Source organism: Muscardinus avellanarius (assembly GCF_963383645.1).
Source record: "Muscardinus avellanarius genome assembly, chromosome: 2".
NCBI lineage: Eukaryota > Metazoa > Chordata > Mammalia > Rodentia > Gliridae > Muscardinus > Muscardinus avellanarius.
The window spans coordinates 33270333-33290269 of NC_137787.1; the positions used below are offsets into that span (position 1 = coordinate 33270333).

The 19937-nt window shown below is 38.0% G+C and overlaps 1 protein-coding gene across 4 annotated transcripts in view; it reads right to left on the reverse strand.

Moving 5' to 3' along the window:
• Positions 1-19937, reverse strand: part of PARD3B (par-3 family cell polarity regulator beta) — a gene marked incomplete at both ends in the record, with an annotated part of 1045674 nt that overhangs the window by 435694 nt on the left and 590043 nt on the right. For 3 of the 4 annotated variants that reach the window (XM_080690301.1, XM_080690302.1, XM_080690299.1), the window contains one exon: positions 733-918. The exons of the other annotated variant lie outside the window; for it this stretch is intronic. In XM_080690301.1, the coding sequence (XP_080546427.1) occupies positions 733-918 (186 nt within the window). The remainder of the gene's footprint in view (positions 1-732; positions 919-19937) is intronic. 4 annotated transcript variants of the gene reach the window in all.

The following is a 19937-nucleotide window of genomic DNA, read 5'->3' on the forward strand; positions in this document are numbered from 1 at the left end:
CATTTTACAGCTGAGAAAAATGGGAGACAGCTGGTCAATTTCCTTGCCCATATTTTCACACAGGTAGCAAATGGTAGGTCAGGCCTGAACACAGGTGATCTAGTCAACCATTACAGCACTGAATAGCCATAGTGGCCCTGTCCACCCCGGTGTGGAAGGGCAGGGCCACAGTCCCCCCTTTTTTCTGGAAATGGATAAGCTTATTCAAATGTTCAAACGCAAATATGCATTCAGAGCACCATGGTTATATTCAAGTGTATAGAATGTGATAAATGACCTTTGATTTACACTACAATCAATCTCAGGCTCTGCTGAGCTTTCACTCTTGTTAGCACAATTTTCTCATTTGTTGCCTTTACATCAACTTGTTTTTAGTTTTGTTTTTCTGATTGTGTATTTCTAGGCCTAACTCTGTCAGGTTGCAAATTCAGTGGAATTCTGATGGAGGAATAAAAAGGATGCGAAAAAGAATGTTAATCATGATGATGGGTTTTAGAACTATCTCTGGGAAATAAACTATTCCCCAGATCTGTTCTTTTTCTTTCTCTCCCTCTTCCTCTCTCTTTCTCTCTTTCTCTCTCTCTCTCTCTCTCTCTCTCTCTCTCTCTCTCTCTCTCTCTGCAGGGGTTTCTCCATGGTCTCAGCCCTTCATGCCCCTTTTCTATCTGGACCCCAAGCACAAGAGTCACGTCTCCACGTACCCTCTTCTACGTTCCAGGGTCACCTCCTCACCTTAAAAGCGGCGCCTCCATGGATGATGGATTTGATGAAAATCCCCATATCCGTTCCAGTTTCTCGAGACTTGTTTCCTTTCAAGCTCACCCCGAGGCCAGCAGAGCCAGAGTCGTTCAGGGGAACCTCGAGGGTGAGCTGCTCGCTGGCCTCCAGGGAGAGTGCGTAGCAGTCCGGTTCTCCTTTCTGTGGGGAAAAGGCACACAAAAGAAAGTGAAGAGGAAGAAGTGGCGAGACAGCCTGGCGGGCCTCTGACAGTGGTCATCCTGCTCTTGGTGGACAGAGACTGGCCTCCTGTCTGCACCATATCCACTAGGTGGGGAGGGAGTTCTCAGGGAGAGGACCAAGGGATGAGGCAGAGTCGTGCAACCTGAAAGAGTCTGTAAGCATTTGGAAAGAGCAGCATATTTTAAATAATGAAGGAGACTGGACATTAGACTTAGGGAATATTAGGTATCAGAAGATAACTCAGAGATCAACAGTGTCAACATCTTCATTTTACAGATGAAGAAATGGAACTCACTATAACAATGTGCTAAAATTTCAGGGAAGTATTTCACATACGTATTTTAAAACTTATCATTTACCATGGACACAACGCTGTTGGTAAAAGCTGTCAATAGGACACACAGCACTATAAAAAATGTTATTTTAAGGTTAGAGAAATGTTGTTTATCACAGTTGGCATTGAATTCAATATCACTTTGTCTAAACTCATGCTTCAAGCCTGCGTCTTTGGCTAGTAGAACCCACCGCCAATCAGCTTTGGGACTTCAATAAAAATGATCAGGCATAACAAATTTCGTATCCTCTTTGACAATGACGTCGACCCACAAGCAAGCTATTTTTAAGAAAGCATATGACAGCAAAAGGTGTATTTAAGGTTCAGGTCTCTCGGCAGATGTGGCTCATCATATTTGGTTCTTAGTATTTTCAAATATACAATAATGGGATGGGATAGACAGGTGCTGTACACGTGACAATCTCTGTAGGTGTTCCTCCTGCACTCTTCCCAAGATTGCAAAAATGTGAAACTGCCACAGCGTTTAACTGGAAAATTTGAAAATGAGATATTCCTGGAAGTGATCAGCTCATTCTAGGCCACTCGTTCCTTCCTCTCTGTAATTATGTCAGAGACTCTCATCTTAAGGTCACTCGGAGGGGACTCTTATGTAAAATCACATATTTAAAAACTACTAAGAATGTCTGAATATCAGTCACGAATAACTATAAAATCAGAAGTAGCAAAGAACCCATAATTAAAACAGGATTAAGGGGTCTGATCATAGCCAGACCCACTGACATGACATTTTCAACCTCTAACAAAACCGAGAACCCATGTCTAACTTTTAAAGAAATAGCTCCATCATTTAATTTCTTTGTAAATGAAGTTAGCTATAAAGATTTTTCCAGTAGGTTGTTCAAAGAAATGAAGCTTTATTGCTTAATTGAGTCAACCTATTATAGGTTAGCCCTTTTTAACTAACTCACTATGTTATTATCTAAGAAACAAATTCCATTATTTGGTTCAAAATAACCATCTCTTTTCCATTGGAATGACAGAATATAGTACTAAATGTAAACAATTAGCCTTCATCTTTGTCTTCCAATGAGCTCAAGTTAGGATCCATAACATAACAGAGCATCCATCCACAACAATTTACACTAATAGGCAAGTATGTTTCCAGGCCTCTGTGGGATTTCGTTCATCTTAGTCTAATAAAGTTCCACTAAGTTAAAGTATAAATTTAAGGTCATCTGTTTTGACTGTAACTTTGTGAAATTTGAAAAGACTGGAAGGACTCTCATGTTTCTAATCCTAAAGAAACAAAGCAATTAAGAGTGCTTTGCATTAGAAATTCAGTGCCATAGCCATAATACATAACAATGGGGAAGCGTCTTGAGAGATGCATTATGAGGTTAGGTGGTTTTGCTGTGAGAACATCATAGAGTGTACTTACATAAACCGAGATGGTGCATATGGTTTGGTGTTGGCGAAAATGACATTGTGTGACACATGACTGTACGTTCGAACCATTCGTTTCCATGAACAAATTAGTTTTCTTTGGGTGACCGTGACTACAGTTTTTTTTTTTTTTTTTTTTTTTTTTTTTTACTAACGCCTTTTATTTATTACCAAAGTTTAGAAACAAAATAGAGATCAGGTGGTATTGTGCTTATCTTTTCATTTGAAATTTTATTTTTTTTAAATCCCTGATACCTCAGAGCCAAAAATATAACAAAAACAATAAATTAGAGGCTAATAGTGAGTGAGCCATCCCATTCTAAATGTTTTACATATATTAATACACTTGCTCTTCACAGCAGCCCTGCTCATGAAGACATTGAGGTACACAGCGGTGAAATAGCATCCTCACAGTCCAGAGGACTTGTCAGTGTTGAAACTCTGTGGAGCCCGGGCGGCGTGGTTCCTGTGTCAGGCTCCATTTATTTTTATTGCTGAGTTCTGAATTGTCCATTAGATTTCCAAGCCCTCCATTATTCAACAAAAGCACTGAATTTTAAAGTACCACATTAACTGTGGGTAAGATATGATGTGAACTGTATTTATTGTCTGTTTAATTTGCTTTTTAAATTGACAAAATGCATTAATGGTATTTATAAGGATATACATATATACACATATATGTCCATATAATAAATTGCTAAATTGAGCTAATTAATACATATATTACCTTACCTTACATCCTTATTTTTGTGATAAAGCCATTTAACATTCGTTCTCAGCACTTTCCAAGAATACAATACATGGATAATGATTATAGCCATTCTGCAGTACAATAGATCTCTCAAACTTATTCCTCCTAGAACTGAAATTTTGTGTCCTTTGACCAACTCCAATCTTCCTGCCCCCTTGTAACCAGCACCCAGCTCTGTTTCTACGAGCATGGTACTGTCAGACTCTCCATGGCTACACCATCTGTCTGTTTTGTGGATGTGGCATGAGCAAGCCACAAGAAATCCAAAATAGATTCCCACAATGCCAGGAAGGTGACATGAATTCTACATTTGCTACCAACTATAGTTATATTTAATATACTTCTCATGCTGTACCATGCTCTAGCCATAATTAGTGGTCTCTAATAACAGCCAAATTCCCGATGGTGAAGGAAGCCATTACAGTAGTTAACACAGTCATTTCCTCTGTTAGAAATAAATGTTCCTTCACCTAATGTACAAAAAAAATCAATATGCTGAATGCCTCTTTCCAATAATCTTGGATCAACTAGCAAGTCTTAAAATTAAATTCAACCCTTGCCAGACAACACTACAGCAGATGGGGAGAGAGGTCTAACGTCCTCACGAGTGCCTCCCCCAGGACCTCAGTGATGTGACCAATCCCAAAGACAATGTCACATGCAGATGTCGGATCTTCCCGGATTCCTGTCTTTCAGGCAGGAGCTCTTTCCACAATGTTCAAGGGTATCCCTTGATTTTCTACCAGATAGACAAACAGACAGACAGACAGACCTAAACCCCCACTCCCTAAAACTCTTAAAGGTAAGGCTGGTATAGTAAGGAAAATATTTTGCCTTTTAAAATTTTTTTTTCATTATTTCTTTTTTTTTTTTTTTGCCACTGTGGAACAGGTCTTTAGCTACAGAGTCCTAGGCCCGGAAAAAATACTTAAGTCCCTCACTGCACAACCCTAGGCCTAATGGTCACACCTGCCTAGTTCAGTCACCTCAGATCCTCAGCAGAGGCCTCCTCGACCTCGGCACCACTGATATTGGGATGGGCGCTGACAGGTCTTTGCTGTGAGAAGCTGTCCTTTGTACTCTATTTGGCCAAATCCCAGGCTACCCACACTCTAGATGTCAGAAGTACCCCTCCCCAGCTGTCACAACCCCAAATGCCTTCATCCATCATCAAAGAAACCTAAGGTCAAGATCATCTGCAGTGGAGGACCTCTGCCTTAATCAACAATTACCAAACACAAAGTCAAAATCAAGGTCCAGAGGGACATTTTAGCAGCTGCTGGTGGCACTGCTCCCTGTTGCCATTTTCCCGAGTCCCAGGAAGGAATAGCAGCACATGTCCTTGTCAACAGCTGTCTCAGATTCACAGGTTCACTGATTGATACTTACTTGGTCAGAGTGAACTACTGGAGAATCATGTATTTGGTTAAATTTATGTTTATATGGCAACTAAATTTTCAGAGGCAGAAATGTGATCTCTGTGAGATGAACAGAGTACAAAAGGTCACAGAGAATACTAAATTAATTGGTGAATACACAAAAATACTTCCTTTTAAAAATACATAAGAATTCAGGAAAAAACACAGCATATCAAACGGAGTTTGTTAGGCTAGCCATGCTTATACTGTATAAACAGCATATGCTGTTTTTATACTTCCTTATATATTAAAAAGATACATTTATATAAGATAATATTCACACAAAGATTTAATCATGTGAGAATATAATAAGACATAAAAGCTGCTGTGTGTAGATTATTTCCATTATGTTATCTATCTATCTATCTATCTAGGATATTTCTAGTTCCTATTAGGGTCACCAATATTATCTAAGCTATTAAATTCCATAATCAATTCTCAGCTTTATTTTACTTGATCCACCTGCCATGTTGGAACCACTTGATCAAGCCCTACTTCTTGAAATATTTTATTCACTGGGCTCCAAGACATCAATTTTTCATAGTTCCTCCCCTAACCCACTGCCTCCACCTTCTCAATCCCCTGTGCAGACTCTTTCTCACCTCAGCCATCCCTACATACAGGAGTGTTTCAGAGACCCATCTTCTGACTTCTCTTCTACCCATGGTCCCTCTTAAAGTTACCTCATCTAATTTCATTTTAAAATACATTCTCATATCCCTGCATCACAAATTCCTATTGTCAGCATTAAAAGTTTCACTCCCTGAGCCTGTTCCTCCTGGTCTTCCCCATCTCAGCAAGGTATTGTCCCAGAATCTCCAGCTGGAGACGTCGGTGTCATGGTCGACTCCCTCTTCACCTCACATTCCACTCCACATCCAACCCACAGGCGTCTCCTGTCTCCTCTGCCTCAGCAGTGCTCCGGGAATTCTGCCACACTGACCACTCCACCCATCCCATGCTTCTCTCGATACTGCGTGGAAGGGCGCCCTGTTCCTGCCTCTCTGCTTCCACCTGTCTGTTGCTCTTCGGACCATCTCTCTGAATAGCAGCCATTAAATTTATTTAAATAGTAATATTAAAATAAATACTCAAAACTTTCTAGGATTTTCCACCTCACTCAGAGAAAAACCCCAAGTCCTTATAATGTCTACAAATTTCTCCTAAGCTAACACTCCTACTCTTCTCTCTGACCCATCTTCCAGGTTACAGGGAAGTGTGAAAGTCACCTGGACAAATTTCCCTTTTGATCCATACTTCTTGCTCCTGGTGGAGATAACCTGGTTCACCCCCAACATCATGTCATCATTGAAGGCAATAAGGTATGCCATAGAATTCTACCAGTCCATGGGGCCAACATTCAACTTCTCAGAAGCATCCAGGCGGCATCTTTTATGGTCCTCATTTCACTAAACATTTTACTCTTGGCTCAGCACAAGCGAGCTCTGCATGTCTTTCCTTTGCCTCCCAAATGTGTAATTAGTCTGTTGTGAGCAGCTTACTTTATGTAAGAATTATGTTTCACATGCAATCATTTTGTCAATTACTAAAACTCAAACAAAAGAGCTTTAAGAAAAAAAAATCAAATCAGATTTCCTTATATATAAAGCAAAAGCCATACCTGGAAATTCTGCCAGGATATGTTATAATAAGCTTAACCATTGTTAATTTTTGTCTAAGCAAATTCTAAGGAATTTAGGGGGATGAAACTTTTGTTATAGCTAAGTAAATTTTCACAACAATGAAAGGATAAGACACCTGCAAGACACTTAATTTCCTGATTTTTAAAGATCTTCTAAAAAAGCTATTATAAGAATGAAGGGTTTTGGGCCAATTGGATTATATAAAATTCAGAATGTGAGTATCATCCTACAGTGGGGATCAGAGGTATCAGAGGCTCATTCCAACAGCATGGAGGCATTTTATTTTCACTTGTACTTTTCAGAAAGTGAAGGAAAGAAGAGAGATGAGTAGACACATGGCAAGGTAGATGGTGAGCTAAGAATGGTCATTTTAATATATGACAAAAGACTTTTCTTCTACTACTGCTAATGCATAAAGAAACTCACAAAACTACTGGTGATTTATAGGCAGGCAGATAATCTTGTAGGAGAGTTTTCCCTCTGGATAATATAGACAAATCTCAAAACTAAATTAGAGATAGCAGTGTAAAAATTTGAAGTACACTCCAAGTTGTTGAGAATTAACCTACAATTTGATTTTATATGTCAATCCTAAAGAGAAGAAATAAAATTGTAAGTTAATGTTGCTCTAAGAAGGAGGAAAGTTTCAGAGCACTACATGTGAGCAACAATGGTATTTAGTTTTAATGGGAAAAGATGTTCAAAGGTAGATTGCAGTCAGTGCAACACTATCAGTTTTATATGTCTCAACTATGATCTCGCAAAGTGCATAATCTTTCACTTTAGATCATTTTAACTACTGATCAGAATGAAGACAGTGTTAGAAATTATTTGTATTTGAGACAGTTTTTCATGGTTTTTGAAACCCATCTTCCAGAAAGTGGGTGGAAGGAGGAGTCTATTGAAAGCAAGGGTCAATTGCTGACTGAACTTATCAAAACCTAGCAAAAGTCATTTTCCCTTAAATAAAAGATTCAACTAATCCCAGAAAACAAATGTCAGAAAATGGTCATTGTTAATTGACTTAAAATAGAAAATGGTTATTCTTTATTGTCTTTTAAAATATAAAAGTGCCTTAATGTAATATTAAGTTAAAGATTAAAACTAACAAAAGTAAAACAAATCAGAGTTAAATTCCCATAGCAACTTTACAGCATATAAACTTGGGAGAATGTATCCATGCAACAGAACTTCATATAGTACTGAACAGACATATACGATGTTTATGTTTCTATGCATCAATTAAAATAAATTTAATTAATAAGAAAGCCCTGAGTGTGGTGGCATATACTTATAATACCAGTACTTGAGAGGCTGTGACAGCAGGATCGCAGGTTGGAGACCAACCACAGCAACTTAGACTCTCAGAAACCTAGCAAGATCCTGTTTGAAAACAAAAAATAAAAATCACTAAAGGTAGAATGTGCCTGGGTTCCATCCCCAATATCAATGTAAAAAAATGATTAAATAAATAAGAAATGAATATGATATTTTATGTCATGAAAAGTAATGTATATAGCCAGGCATGGTGGTGTACATGCCTATAATCTCAGTCCTTGAGTGGCTGAAATAAGAGGATTTCAGTTTCAAGCCAACATTAGGAACTTAGTGAGACTCTCAGTGACTTAGCAAGACTCTCTTCCAAAATAAAAAATAAAAAATAAAAAGTAAGGCCAGGGGCATAACTTTAAGTTAGAATGACCCCGCCTTCTATCCCAAGTACAAAAATAAATAAATAAATAAAAAAGGAATGTTAGATAAATTCAGTCAAGCATGGTTTTTTATAAACCTTGACTTAATAGTAAGAAACAATAGGTCTTTTAGTTTTGTTTTTAGTTCATTCATGTTTAAAGTAGACTAACTTCATTTAAAAATATTTAAATATTTTATATGTAATAATTCAATGGTTAAAACACAAGTTTATATACTTTTATAAGACTCAAGAATAACACAATCATAATGTAATGACCTAAAAAGGAAGCGTAACATAATAGGCCTGGTCCTACTTAGAGGAGCAGAGTCAGAGGTGGAGTTCTGAGGTCCACTACCTCTGGTATCTTTGCCATCACAAATACTTTGCGTGCCAGGATACATACACTTGACAACTTGATAAGATGCAGCACAAGATCAAAGACAATTAAACCTCAAATCACAGTGCAGCATCTCACTGAAGTGAACACACTGCTTATGGTGCTCGCTCTGCCCCCCACTCAGGAAGCAGGGGTGATGCTCCACCTGGAGGTACCTCTGACACCCCAGACCTCAGCGTCAGTCCACAGCTGCTAGAGTCTTGACATCTGGCATGAGACTGTGCCTAGTGCTGGCTTCAGAAACCAAGAGAACCAAACTGATGCCCTGGAGACTTGCATCAGTCTGACACATATTTTAATAGTCCTTGCATGGGAGAGAAAAGTAGGGTTTTATCATAAAATCTTCTGGATAAAAGATAATTTCCTAAACTTTAGACTTTTTTGGAACTTTACAAAGTTAATATGTATTTGTAGTCTTTGTATCTTTCATCATGTGATAAACTTGTTTCTGAGATCCAGTGTTTTGAGAGAGGAGACATAGGTGGAGGAGATAAATACATGATCCAAAATACAGGACCACCTGAGCCTGCCCTAGATCAGCCAACCCACAATTATGTGAGCCTGAAATAGACATTTAGTGTGCATCTCACAATTTTGGAATAGTCTGTTATATGACATGTTGGGAGACAATAGCTGAGCGATAAATTCCCTTCATTTACTTTTTCCCCATGAATGAATTCTAAGTAGACTGGCCCTCTCCCTTCAGTTTGTTCCTAGTGTAATGATAGGGAGTGGTTTCCTATTAAGGAAAGGTTTCCTATCAAGGTTTGCCTATCAAGGCAGAATACTTACACATCCATGCTTATAGCAGCATATTTTTTTTTTTGGTGGTACTGGGGTTCCTGGAAGCCCTTCTACCTCCGGGCTACACTCCCAGACCTATTTTTACATTTTTATTTGGAAACAGGGTCTCCTAGACCAGCGCGCGCGGCTGGCTTCGAACCTGCGCGATCCTCCTGTCTCTGTCTCCCAAGCGCGGGGATTACAAGCGTGCACCACCACGCCCGGCAATAGCAGCATATTTTATAACAGCCAAATTATGGAACAAGCTCACGTGTCCATTAACAGATGAATAGATCACAAAACTATGGTATGTACAAACAATGGAATTTTATTCAGTCATAAAAAGAAAAACATGTAATTTGCAGGAAAATAGATAGACCTCGAGAATATTATACTAAGCAAGATTAGCCAGTCCCAAAAAATAAATACATGTATGTTTTCTCTTATATGTGGAAGCTAAAGAAAATTAAAAAAGATAAAGATAACATTAGGTAAAACAGCAGAGACCCCAGTACAGTGATTGAGGGGCTTTAGGGAAGGGAGAAGGGGGAATGAAAATATAAATAACAGTTGAAATAATGCTATGTATGTATACAAAATTACCAATCCCCATGACATGTACGGGCGAGAGGGAGGGGAAAAGTGGGCGGGACTTGGAAGAAAGTGCTCCAAGAGTTATGTGCATGTGTGTTATTTCTGTCACTCCTTACCCAAATATAATGTATGACTACAATGCATCAAATAAAAAATAAAATAAAAAGGGCTAGGGGTACAGTGCCTAGAAAGAATGCCCTGGGTTTAATCCTCGTTACCAAAAAAAAATGTACATGGGCCATTAGCTATTATTTAGGTAAAATGACTCATATTAAAGATAATTTAGCTTTCTTCCAAACTCAAGAATTTTAAAGGTGGAATTACATCTCAATCACTATCATTTTTTTTCCTAGAGGACCCAGAAAATGTTCTTTAAGCTTCAGAGAATAATATTTATTAAATTATATGACAAGGAAATACGCGTACCACAGCCTCAGAACGGTAGCACTTTTGTGGAGGTGGGTGGAGGGAGTGACTTTTGGTTGGTTAAGACTTATAAGAAAATCAAATATAAAAACATAACCATTTTTATCCCATTCTTTTTTCTAATATCTGAGTTGAATCTAATGTGATTCCAGCTGGAAACTAATCCCCTTTAGAATGCTATTAATGATAAATAATTCTAAATTCCAAATAGGGATTGTGAAATCTCAGTGGGTACAACCATTTAAAATTCACAGTGATGTTTACTTTTGTAATGAAAATTTTCTTACCATATATATATAAAACATGCCAGTTGTAGATAGACATATAATTTGCCTTTTATCTTAATAACTAAATCAATTACTCTGTTAAATTAATTGTCAGATAAAGTGGGCTATAAAATAAGGAGTCATTTAGTCTTATGGAGGAAGAAAACCTATCAAAATTAAACTGTGAATCTATCTTTCTATCATTAACCTCAAACAAATTGAAGGAAAAAGGAACATCTATCTAGTTATTAATTCATGGGGAAAGTAAATGAGCCTGATAGTCAGCTGTTGCCACTATAATGCTGCATAACAAATCATCCCAAAATTATGATATGGACAATATAGCATCGATTTCTGGCTCATACAGCTCCAGGTTGGCTGGGGTTTGGCTAATCTAGGCTGGGATCAGGTAGGCTTACCTACAAGCTATGGAGTAAGTGTATGTTTATTCCATACATCTTTCATCTTTCTTGGACCACTGAGAACTTAAAGCATGTGTATCATGTGATGAAAGACAGGAAGCAAAAACAATCAAAGCATATTTGAAGCCTTTACCCACATAACATCGGTTAATATCTATTAGCCAAATTATGAGTCCACAGGCTATGGCTGGAAACTTATTCTCTTAATACTTTGAGACTATGTCAAGAATATGACTATAGGACACTATCATTTGGAAATAAAGAACTGAAACCAATAATCTCACCTACCAACCAGATAACATTTGGGGGGAACACATGAGAGATATTAAGGGTTAATGATACAACATAGGGAATATATATTTTTCTGAACCATGTCTTTCCTTTCTTTTAGGCATCATATTTTCTTTTTTTTCCTAGCTTATTCTTTATTTCTGTTATATATCTTTTCTTTTTTTATTTTTATTTTTATTTTTTATTTTTTATTGGTGCAATGTATTCATACATCATAATGGTACAAAGAAAATACTTTTGTAGACAAACATGCACACATTGCCCAGTTAGCCCCTACCTGATCCCCACCCCGTTCCCTCCCCATCCCTCCTTCCCATGTTTGGCTTAGTGGTTGACAACTAGTTTTATAGCAATTTATCCAATATTAACAATGATAATCTCACATAGCAGTTTCATTTGTCTGATACCAAGCTTTTGATGACTAAAAGATAACAGTTCAATATTTCTTTTTGCTTTCTTTCTTACCAGAGAATATTTTTTTCTTTTCTTTTCTTTTTTTTTAGGTGAAGCTATCATACATTTATTTATTTATTTATTTTTCAGAAAAAATCTATCCTGATATGGAATATGGACTCTAGATACCCAAAACAATCTCGAAGAAGAACAAAGCTAGAAGATGTATATTTTCTGATTTCAATCCATATAAAGCTACAATAATTGAAACAGTGTAGTACTGTTCTAAAGGCAGATATATAAACTATTGGAGTTAAATAAAAGCTTAGAGATAAATTCTTCCATATATTGTCAAGTTATTTTTGACAAGGTTTCCACGAACATTTGGTGGAGAAAATAATAATCTTTTAACTAAATATTGTTGAAAAATAATAATTACATGAAAAAGAATAAAATTGGACCCTTACCTAACACCATATACAAATATTAATTCAAAATAGATAAAAGACCTAAATATAAACCTTAATACTATAAACTTTTAGAAGAAAATCTGGGTCATAAAACCTCACAACATTGAAATTGGCAGTGATTTCTTGGATATGATTTCAATGGCACAGGCAACAGAAGGTTAAACAAACTCCCTAAAAAATAAAAAAATATTGTATATCCAAAGACAATGTAAACAGAGTTAACAGTTACTAATAGAATGGGATAAAATATTTCCAAATGCTATATCTGAAGGTATATTAATGTTCCAACTAGAAATCCTAAAAATAGCAACAATAAAAGCAAACAATACAATTTAGAGATAGGTAAAAGACTAACATAAATAATGAATCTCCACAGATAACCAATCTTAGTTGTCTGTTGGATGGAAAATCTTGTTTCTTTGGTTCTGGTGTGTGTTACCTATTTCTTCTTCTTCTTTTTTTTTTTTTTTTTTTGGTGGTACTGGGGTTCCTGGAAGCCCTTCTACCTCCGGGCTACACTCCCAGACCTATTTTATATTTTTGAAACAGGGTCTCTTACGCCAGCGCGGCTGGCTTCGAATCTACGCGATCCTCCTGTCTCCGCCTCCCAAGCGCAGGGATTACAAGCGTGCGCCACCACGCCCAGCATCCTATTTCTTCTTTGTAGTTAATCTCTTTGAGTATTTGCTCTAGCGCTGTTTTTTTTTTTGTTTTTTTGTTTTTTTGGGGTTTTTTTGGTGGTACTGGGGTTCCTGGAAGCCCTTCTACCTCCAGGCTACACTCCCAGACCTATTTTATATTTTTGAAACAGGGTCTCTTAAACCAGCGTGGCTGGCTACGAACCTGCGCGATCCTCCTGTCTCTGCCTCCCAAGCGCGGGGATTACAAGCGTGCGCCACCAGGCCCGGCCTAGCGCTGGTTTTGAAGACATAAATTCCTTCAGTTTCTGTTTGTCGTGGAAGCTTCTTATTTCTCCATCTAATTTGATAGAAAGTTTTGCTGGGTAGGAAATTTTTGGCTGGAAGTTGTTTTCTTTCAGAGTTTGGAATATGTTACTCCAAGCCCTTCTGGCTCTCATGACTTGGTTTGGGAAATCTGGAGTGATTCTAATTGGTTTGCCTCTGAATGTCACTTGGCCCTTTGTTTTTGTTGCCTTTAAGATTCTCTGCTTGGCTTCCACATTGGTCATTTTTGACAATTATGTGGCGTGGGGATCCTCTTCTCTGATCCTGTCTAAAGGGAGTTCTATAAGTTTCCTGGACCTGTGTATCAACCTCTTGCTCTATGTTTGGAAAATTTTCTGCTATTATTTCCTTGAAAAGATTGTTAATCCCTTTGGTTTCACCTTCTTTTCTCTCCTCTATTCCAATTATTCTTAGATTAGCTCTCTTAAAATGGGCCCATATTTCTTCAATGTCAGATTCCTGCTGTCAGATTTTTTTTCTAAATTAGAAACTATGCGTTCATTTTTTGAATGATCATCTTCTAGGAGCGAGATTCTATTCTCCATGTGGTCTAATCGGTTGTTTGTACTTTGAATTGAGGCCTTTACTTCATTAATTGCATCCTTTATCTCTCTTTGGCTCTCTGAATTCTTTTCGAAACACCTCTATTATTTCTACAGTTATTTTCCTGATTTGATCTTCTATAAATCTCTGAATTTCTGTTTTATCAGGTTCTGATGTTGTGGGGTTGTGGGAATTCATTGCTTCATTGTTATTCCTCTTTCCCATGATTTCAGAAGTTTGTGCCTTCTCTGGGTTCTTCCCTAGGTCACTACGACTTCACTTAAGGTGCTCTGGATCTCGAGTCTGTGTTATCTCAGTCCCCACTACTCCTTTACTGGGTTGTATCGCAGAGTCTCAGACCCAGGGAGTCAATCGAGGCTGCTTTAGACCATGGGGGGTGCCAGGTTGGGCGTTCTCCTATGGTGTAATATCTCTGCCACCACCACTCCCCCACTGGGTCAAGTCCCTGGGAGTACAGTATTGGGATTTCTCCTCTAGGGGCCCCAATTTGACTCACTGTTGAGTGCGCAGATGGAGCTGTCGTGGACTCGGTGAATTCGCTGCTGCTGCCGCCGATAGCAATATGGCGCCACTGCCACACCCTCGGCCGTGAGGCTGGTGTATTTCTTCTCTGTTTTTGAACTCCACTCTGAGTCCCTGCAGGGTGCGCTGAGCCCGCCCCTGGGAGCTTTAGCTGTTCCCTGCGCCGAGAAATCTGCCGAATCCCGCCTGACTGTTCCGCAGCAGCTCACCTCGGCTCGCTGTCCGCCATTCCTCTGTGGAGTTTGGTGGGTTGTTGAGTGCGTTGGTCTGGTGCCAACCGGTGAACTCGCTGCTGCTGCCAGCAGTAAGGTGCTGCTGCTGCGTTCTCGGGCGTGAGGCCGGCGTATCTCCTCTCTGGTTTCTGGGCTCTGTTATGAGTTCCCTTCCTCTCTGGAGCCTGGTGCTGCAAGGCAAAATGGCGCCTGCCGCTTCACGCCACGGCTCCGGCTGCAGCACTGTGGTCTGGTTTCTGGTGTCTCGTTTTTTCCAGCCCTCTTTTCTCTGTCCCTTAAAATTACATCTTTTGTTTCTCTGCTGATGGTGTTCTATTTGACATATCTATCCTTTCTATAGTTTTAATCTCAGGGTAGCTACTGGATTTGTGAGATTTCCCCAAAGCAGAGAAATAGAAGTCTAGGTTGAGGCTGATTTTTCCTCCCCATCCCTGCCCTGTTCCTGCCAGGTTCTTGAAGGTGGCTGTTCAGGTGGCTCCAGAGCCCTGAATAATTGGCTTGGACTACTGAAGATTGCCTTTCACTTCACATTACTCTTCCTCAGTGTTCATTTTCCAAATGCTCTTCTCCTGCATTGCTATATGTAAGAAAAGCAGGACAAGGGCGAGGGTGCAATGTCTATGGCCTTAATTCCTGTAAAATCAGTGTGTAATTATGAGAAGTGTAAAAGTTCAGCACACTTCCAATCAATATTTTGCTAGATGTAGGTTGAGCAAGACTTCTTCCCTGAACTAATGGATCTTCAATTCCCAACCAAGTCAAGTCGAGTGTGCCTAAAAGACTAGATGAGGAATATCTCCATTTAGTTCATGCCTAAGGAATTGAGTTTTTAAAAAATGAATCCGACACAATTCCATTTTTATTTGCTGATACATGAAAAAGAAAAACTCATATAAGCACAATTAGTCCCTGTGTCTCTTTAGTTAAGTACTTCCTGGATGGTACAGACCTAAAATTTTTATGATACTTAATAAAATCATACACAAAGGGAAAAAAAATCTCATTTCTCATGTATGTGTGTATTATATCAAGGACAGACATTATTTTCATCTCCTAATAAATATTATTATGAAATGTGATAGAATAAAAGACTCTATATAGTTTTCTACCTTAGAATTGTGTCTCAAAACATACACTAACTTTTTTTTGGAAGCATTCTCCAGTCTTATCAATGGAAGAACAATTTGCCCTTCTCTGAACTCCAGTTTTTACCATTCTTATAATTCCCATTATTTTCTTTCCATTCTTGCAATTACTTGCAGGCTTGTCTGTCTTAACTATGCTATACCACCGTGATCTCATCAAGGGCAGAAATTATATTTAAATCAAACTTTGAATCCCACTTAGCATCCGGCAGGATGCATGCATCTAATAAATACTTGCTATGGGATGACTTCATAAGTTTTTTGTTGACAGTTTTCTGCCATGATGGCCTTTTGAAATCATGACACAAAAGGGCAAGAAAAGTTGACAGCCATGTCTTGCATCTTATCTACAAAAGTAGATAAGTATTTTATACTTCCAACCTATACTTTCACATAAGGTTGTTAGAACTGAAATTAATCACATGTTATATATGCCTTCTCTCATTTTTTAGATGGGACTGTCTCTACCTAAAAATCACATTCTTTCCTTACTTCACTTTTTCACCCACTGCTTGGCAAAGTTGGGTATCAAAGCCATCTTCACTGGCACCTGCTCTCTGGTTGGTCTTTAAAGCACTCTATCTATAATGAAATATAGCACTAATCACATGATATCCTAGTTGTTCTATGCCTTTAAATTTCTTTTATATAAGACTTTAAGGACTTTGAAGGCAACAGAGACTAATATGTTCATAAGTTTATGCTGGTAACTCTTATCCAAATGTATGCCCAAGAACAAATTCATTATTTAAGGATCATTGATGAAGAAATCTCCTTCACTTATTTGTTTCATTGTAGCTCAATATGGGACATGTTTTCATTAGTATGAAGAAATAGTTCAAAAACTCCTAATTAAATTTCTACACTCTGTAGTACAGACCATCTGATAGGCTGGTAGGATGTTTGCTAGAAAACCAGATTTACTAGTACTGCCATCACCATCATCAGATGGTATCTTGGAAATATTAGAAAGATACTGGGATAGCTACAGCCACACAGTGATTGCCCTTTTTCATCGCTGTATTAATGCTTAGCACAATCAGGACCTGTTTGCACTTTGATGCCTGTGAAGGGCTGAGCTATGCAAGAAAATAGCTTGCAAATGTTTCTAAGATAGCACATTTACTTTGGCTCATCTGATCACCATATCCGCTCTTAAGTTTTGATACAGGGTGGAGTAAATCTGTCACTCATTTCTACTTTATTATGACAGCTGGTACTATTTGGCAATGACTCTGTTCAAATTAACCCCCCAAAGGAATTTTTTTCACATTTAAAACTAAGATTATGTCTGCAGCAACACTTAAACAATTGGTTGAAAGGTTTAAATTCATTCAGTAAGCAAATTCATTTATTCTAAATAAAACTGAAAATTAAACTAAAAGTTTGACAGTTGGTAGGTTTTTTTTTTCTTCTTTTTTTCCTTAAACTGAATTGGACAGCAGTTAATATATAGGCAACAAGTAAAACACTGTTAATATATTCTGTATCCCCCGGTCTTTATCCTTTTAAATCCATTGCACATCAGATAAGTATCATCTAGAATATTTTTATACTCTATTTGACTTGAAAGAAAAATCAAACTTATAATTCAAATATGTTAATGGCTGGGAAAAGAGACACCTGAGCAATTATTTTCTTGTTAAGACGGTCTTTGATTCTAGCCTTTGTCTCTGTGGACCTAGGCTTCATCCCATCATTTTAGCCACATCAAAAGCAGGAGGGCATTGACTAAACAAACATGAGTGATTTATAAAGGCAGCCATATTTTAGAGACACAAAGAAAGTGGCCTAGTGTTTAACAAGGACCGTATGTTTGCATACCTGTCCAACTTGTTTTATTTTTTCCCTGTTAAACGGTGGAAGAAGAGCCCAACATACTAAGAAAAAGAAAGTAAAACAGGGAGATATATTTAAATAATAAAAATTCTAGAATTATAATAAGTATAAATCATTTACTAGATTATAATGCAAATAGTATGCATATATTGTTAGTCACTATGCAGCATCAACAATACACCTTGTGCTTTGTGTAGCTCCTTAATTTCTAATAAAATTACTGATACTAGTAGAAAATTCAGCTACAACCTTGTAAGAAATATTAATACTGTTCTAAGAACACTGTGTATGAGAAAAATGCATTTCTTTCTAGCATCTTAATACTATACTCTCCCACATTCTTATAAAGAGAAAGAGATTTAAAAACTTTTAAAAATAAAATGATCTTCCTTTTATTTTCTTTACTCTCTGGACTATGGTAATTAATGTCTACTCAATACCACGCTCAATCATCCGTCTCCCCTGGGAAAGTACTTTCAATTAAACCATTTATTTCATCCAAGAAGGCCTGTTCTCATTGACCACCACACTTTTTATCTGTGGATTTATGATAATCTAATGCACATCTCCTCACAGGGAGAATGGCCTTATGCATCCTTATTGTTCTTATACCAGATGAGAAGTGAAAAACAAAATTAGCTCCCTCGGAAGCCAGGAAGGAAGCTGCATTTGTTTAACACAGCGAGAGGCCTTTCACTACCTGCTCACTGGCCTTGACCATCCATCCCACTGCCCTGGCCTCTCAATGTGCGGCCTGCCCTTGCCTGTCTGCTTGCTTCTGATAAGAGATGCCAACTCCCTTGAGAGCCATTGAGAGCTGAGAGCAGAGGCAGTACGATCTTGGGGTTATATTTTCAAAGGCTTGTGAAGGAAGTAAGATAACATGTCTTACTTCTTTTTTGCAAGAAACTCTACAGGTTAAAGAGGAACCTCTGAATGGCTATCATGGCAATCCAAAAGCAAAGGGTTGGCTCTGCTCTCCATCCCTTGGTAGTAGGAATTGAACTCAGGATCATTCTACCTCCAAGCTACTTCTCTAGCTTTTTGTATTTTTTTTTTCTTTTGAAACAGTCTCGCTAAGTTGCTGAGGGTCTCACTAAGTGGCTGAGGCTGGCCTTGTACCTGCAATCTTTCTTTCTTAGCCTTTCAAGTACTGGGATTATAGGCAGGTGCCAGGGTACCTTGTTAAAGGCTTGGATTTTTAAAAGTAAGCCACCAGCTGGGCATGGTGGTGCATGCTTGTAATCCCAGCATTTGTAATCTTAGCATTCGGGAGGCTGAGACCAGAGGATCGCGGTTCAGGGACAGCCTCAGCTACAAATAGCCTCAGCTACTTAGTGAGGCCCCTTGCAACTTAGTGAGACCCTTTTTCAAAATAAAGAATAAAAAACAGGGTTTGGGTGTAGCTCAGAGGTAGAATGCCCCTGGATTTCATCCCCAATACCACACACACACACAAAAAGTAAGCCATCAGCTTGTTGGTAGTTTTGCCTTTACTTTCATTGTGAGTAGGACACACATGATTTGGTTTATGTTTTAGAAATGCACAAATAATAGTGACATGTTATTAACTTAACCACTATGAAAAGTTACTACTTTTTAAATAATCATATTCAGTTATGCAGCAGGAGACAAGCTCAATCTAGTGTGTTTCTATCTCTATGATATAGGGACCCAGTCTCTGTTATGTATATCCCAGACAAGAACAAATTCAGCAGCTTTCATTTTTGTTTAATTTCCTTGCATGCCTACATAGCACATAAAATTATCAAGTCAGTAATTGCATTAATATTTATTTATATAATTTATTTAAACCTGTCTAGAGCCCAAGAGGAACTGGGGTTGCTTGCATTAATAATTACACTGAGAATAATCTGCCAAGATCTCAACAATTCACTAGCGAAATGACATAGTTGTATTTTTCTAATAGAAGAATCAGAAGCCAAAGGGTTGTTTTATGTATGTTTGTATTAAATATGGCCAAACCTTAATGAATAATAGCTGTAAATCACTCATTTTTATTAATGTGAAATGCAAAGAAGCTTTAAATAAGTGATGATTGTGGGTACAGGAAAAGCAGTTCCTAGTTAAAAACCAGATTGTACACTCTTTAAGTTTGTAAAGGGTACTTGCAACCTCAATCTTTTTAGTTTCTCCTTAAAATAAATACTGGTAAATTTTGTCTAGATTTTAATTTGCCCACAGGATTTGTCTATTTCATGATAACCCTAAAAGATACCCGTAAGTCATAAATTGTACTCTATAGGATAGCTCTATTTGACAATGTTCTATAAAGAAATGCACCTAAATTCCAACGTAAGAAAGAAAGTACCCATTTCCTTCTGCCCTGGCTACAGGAGTGAAGTTCTTCACGGCACTTCTAGCAGGGCGGCATCAGGAGAGGATTGGAGGAAGGCTCCA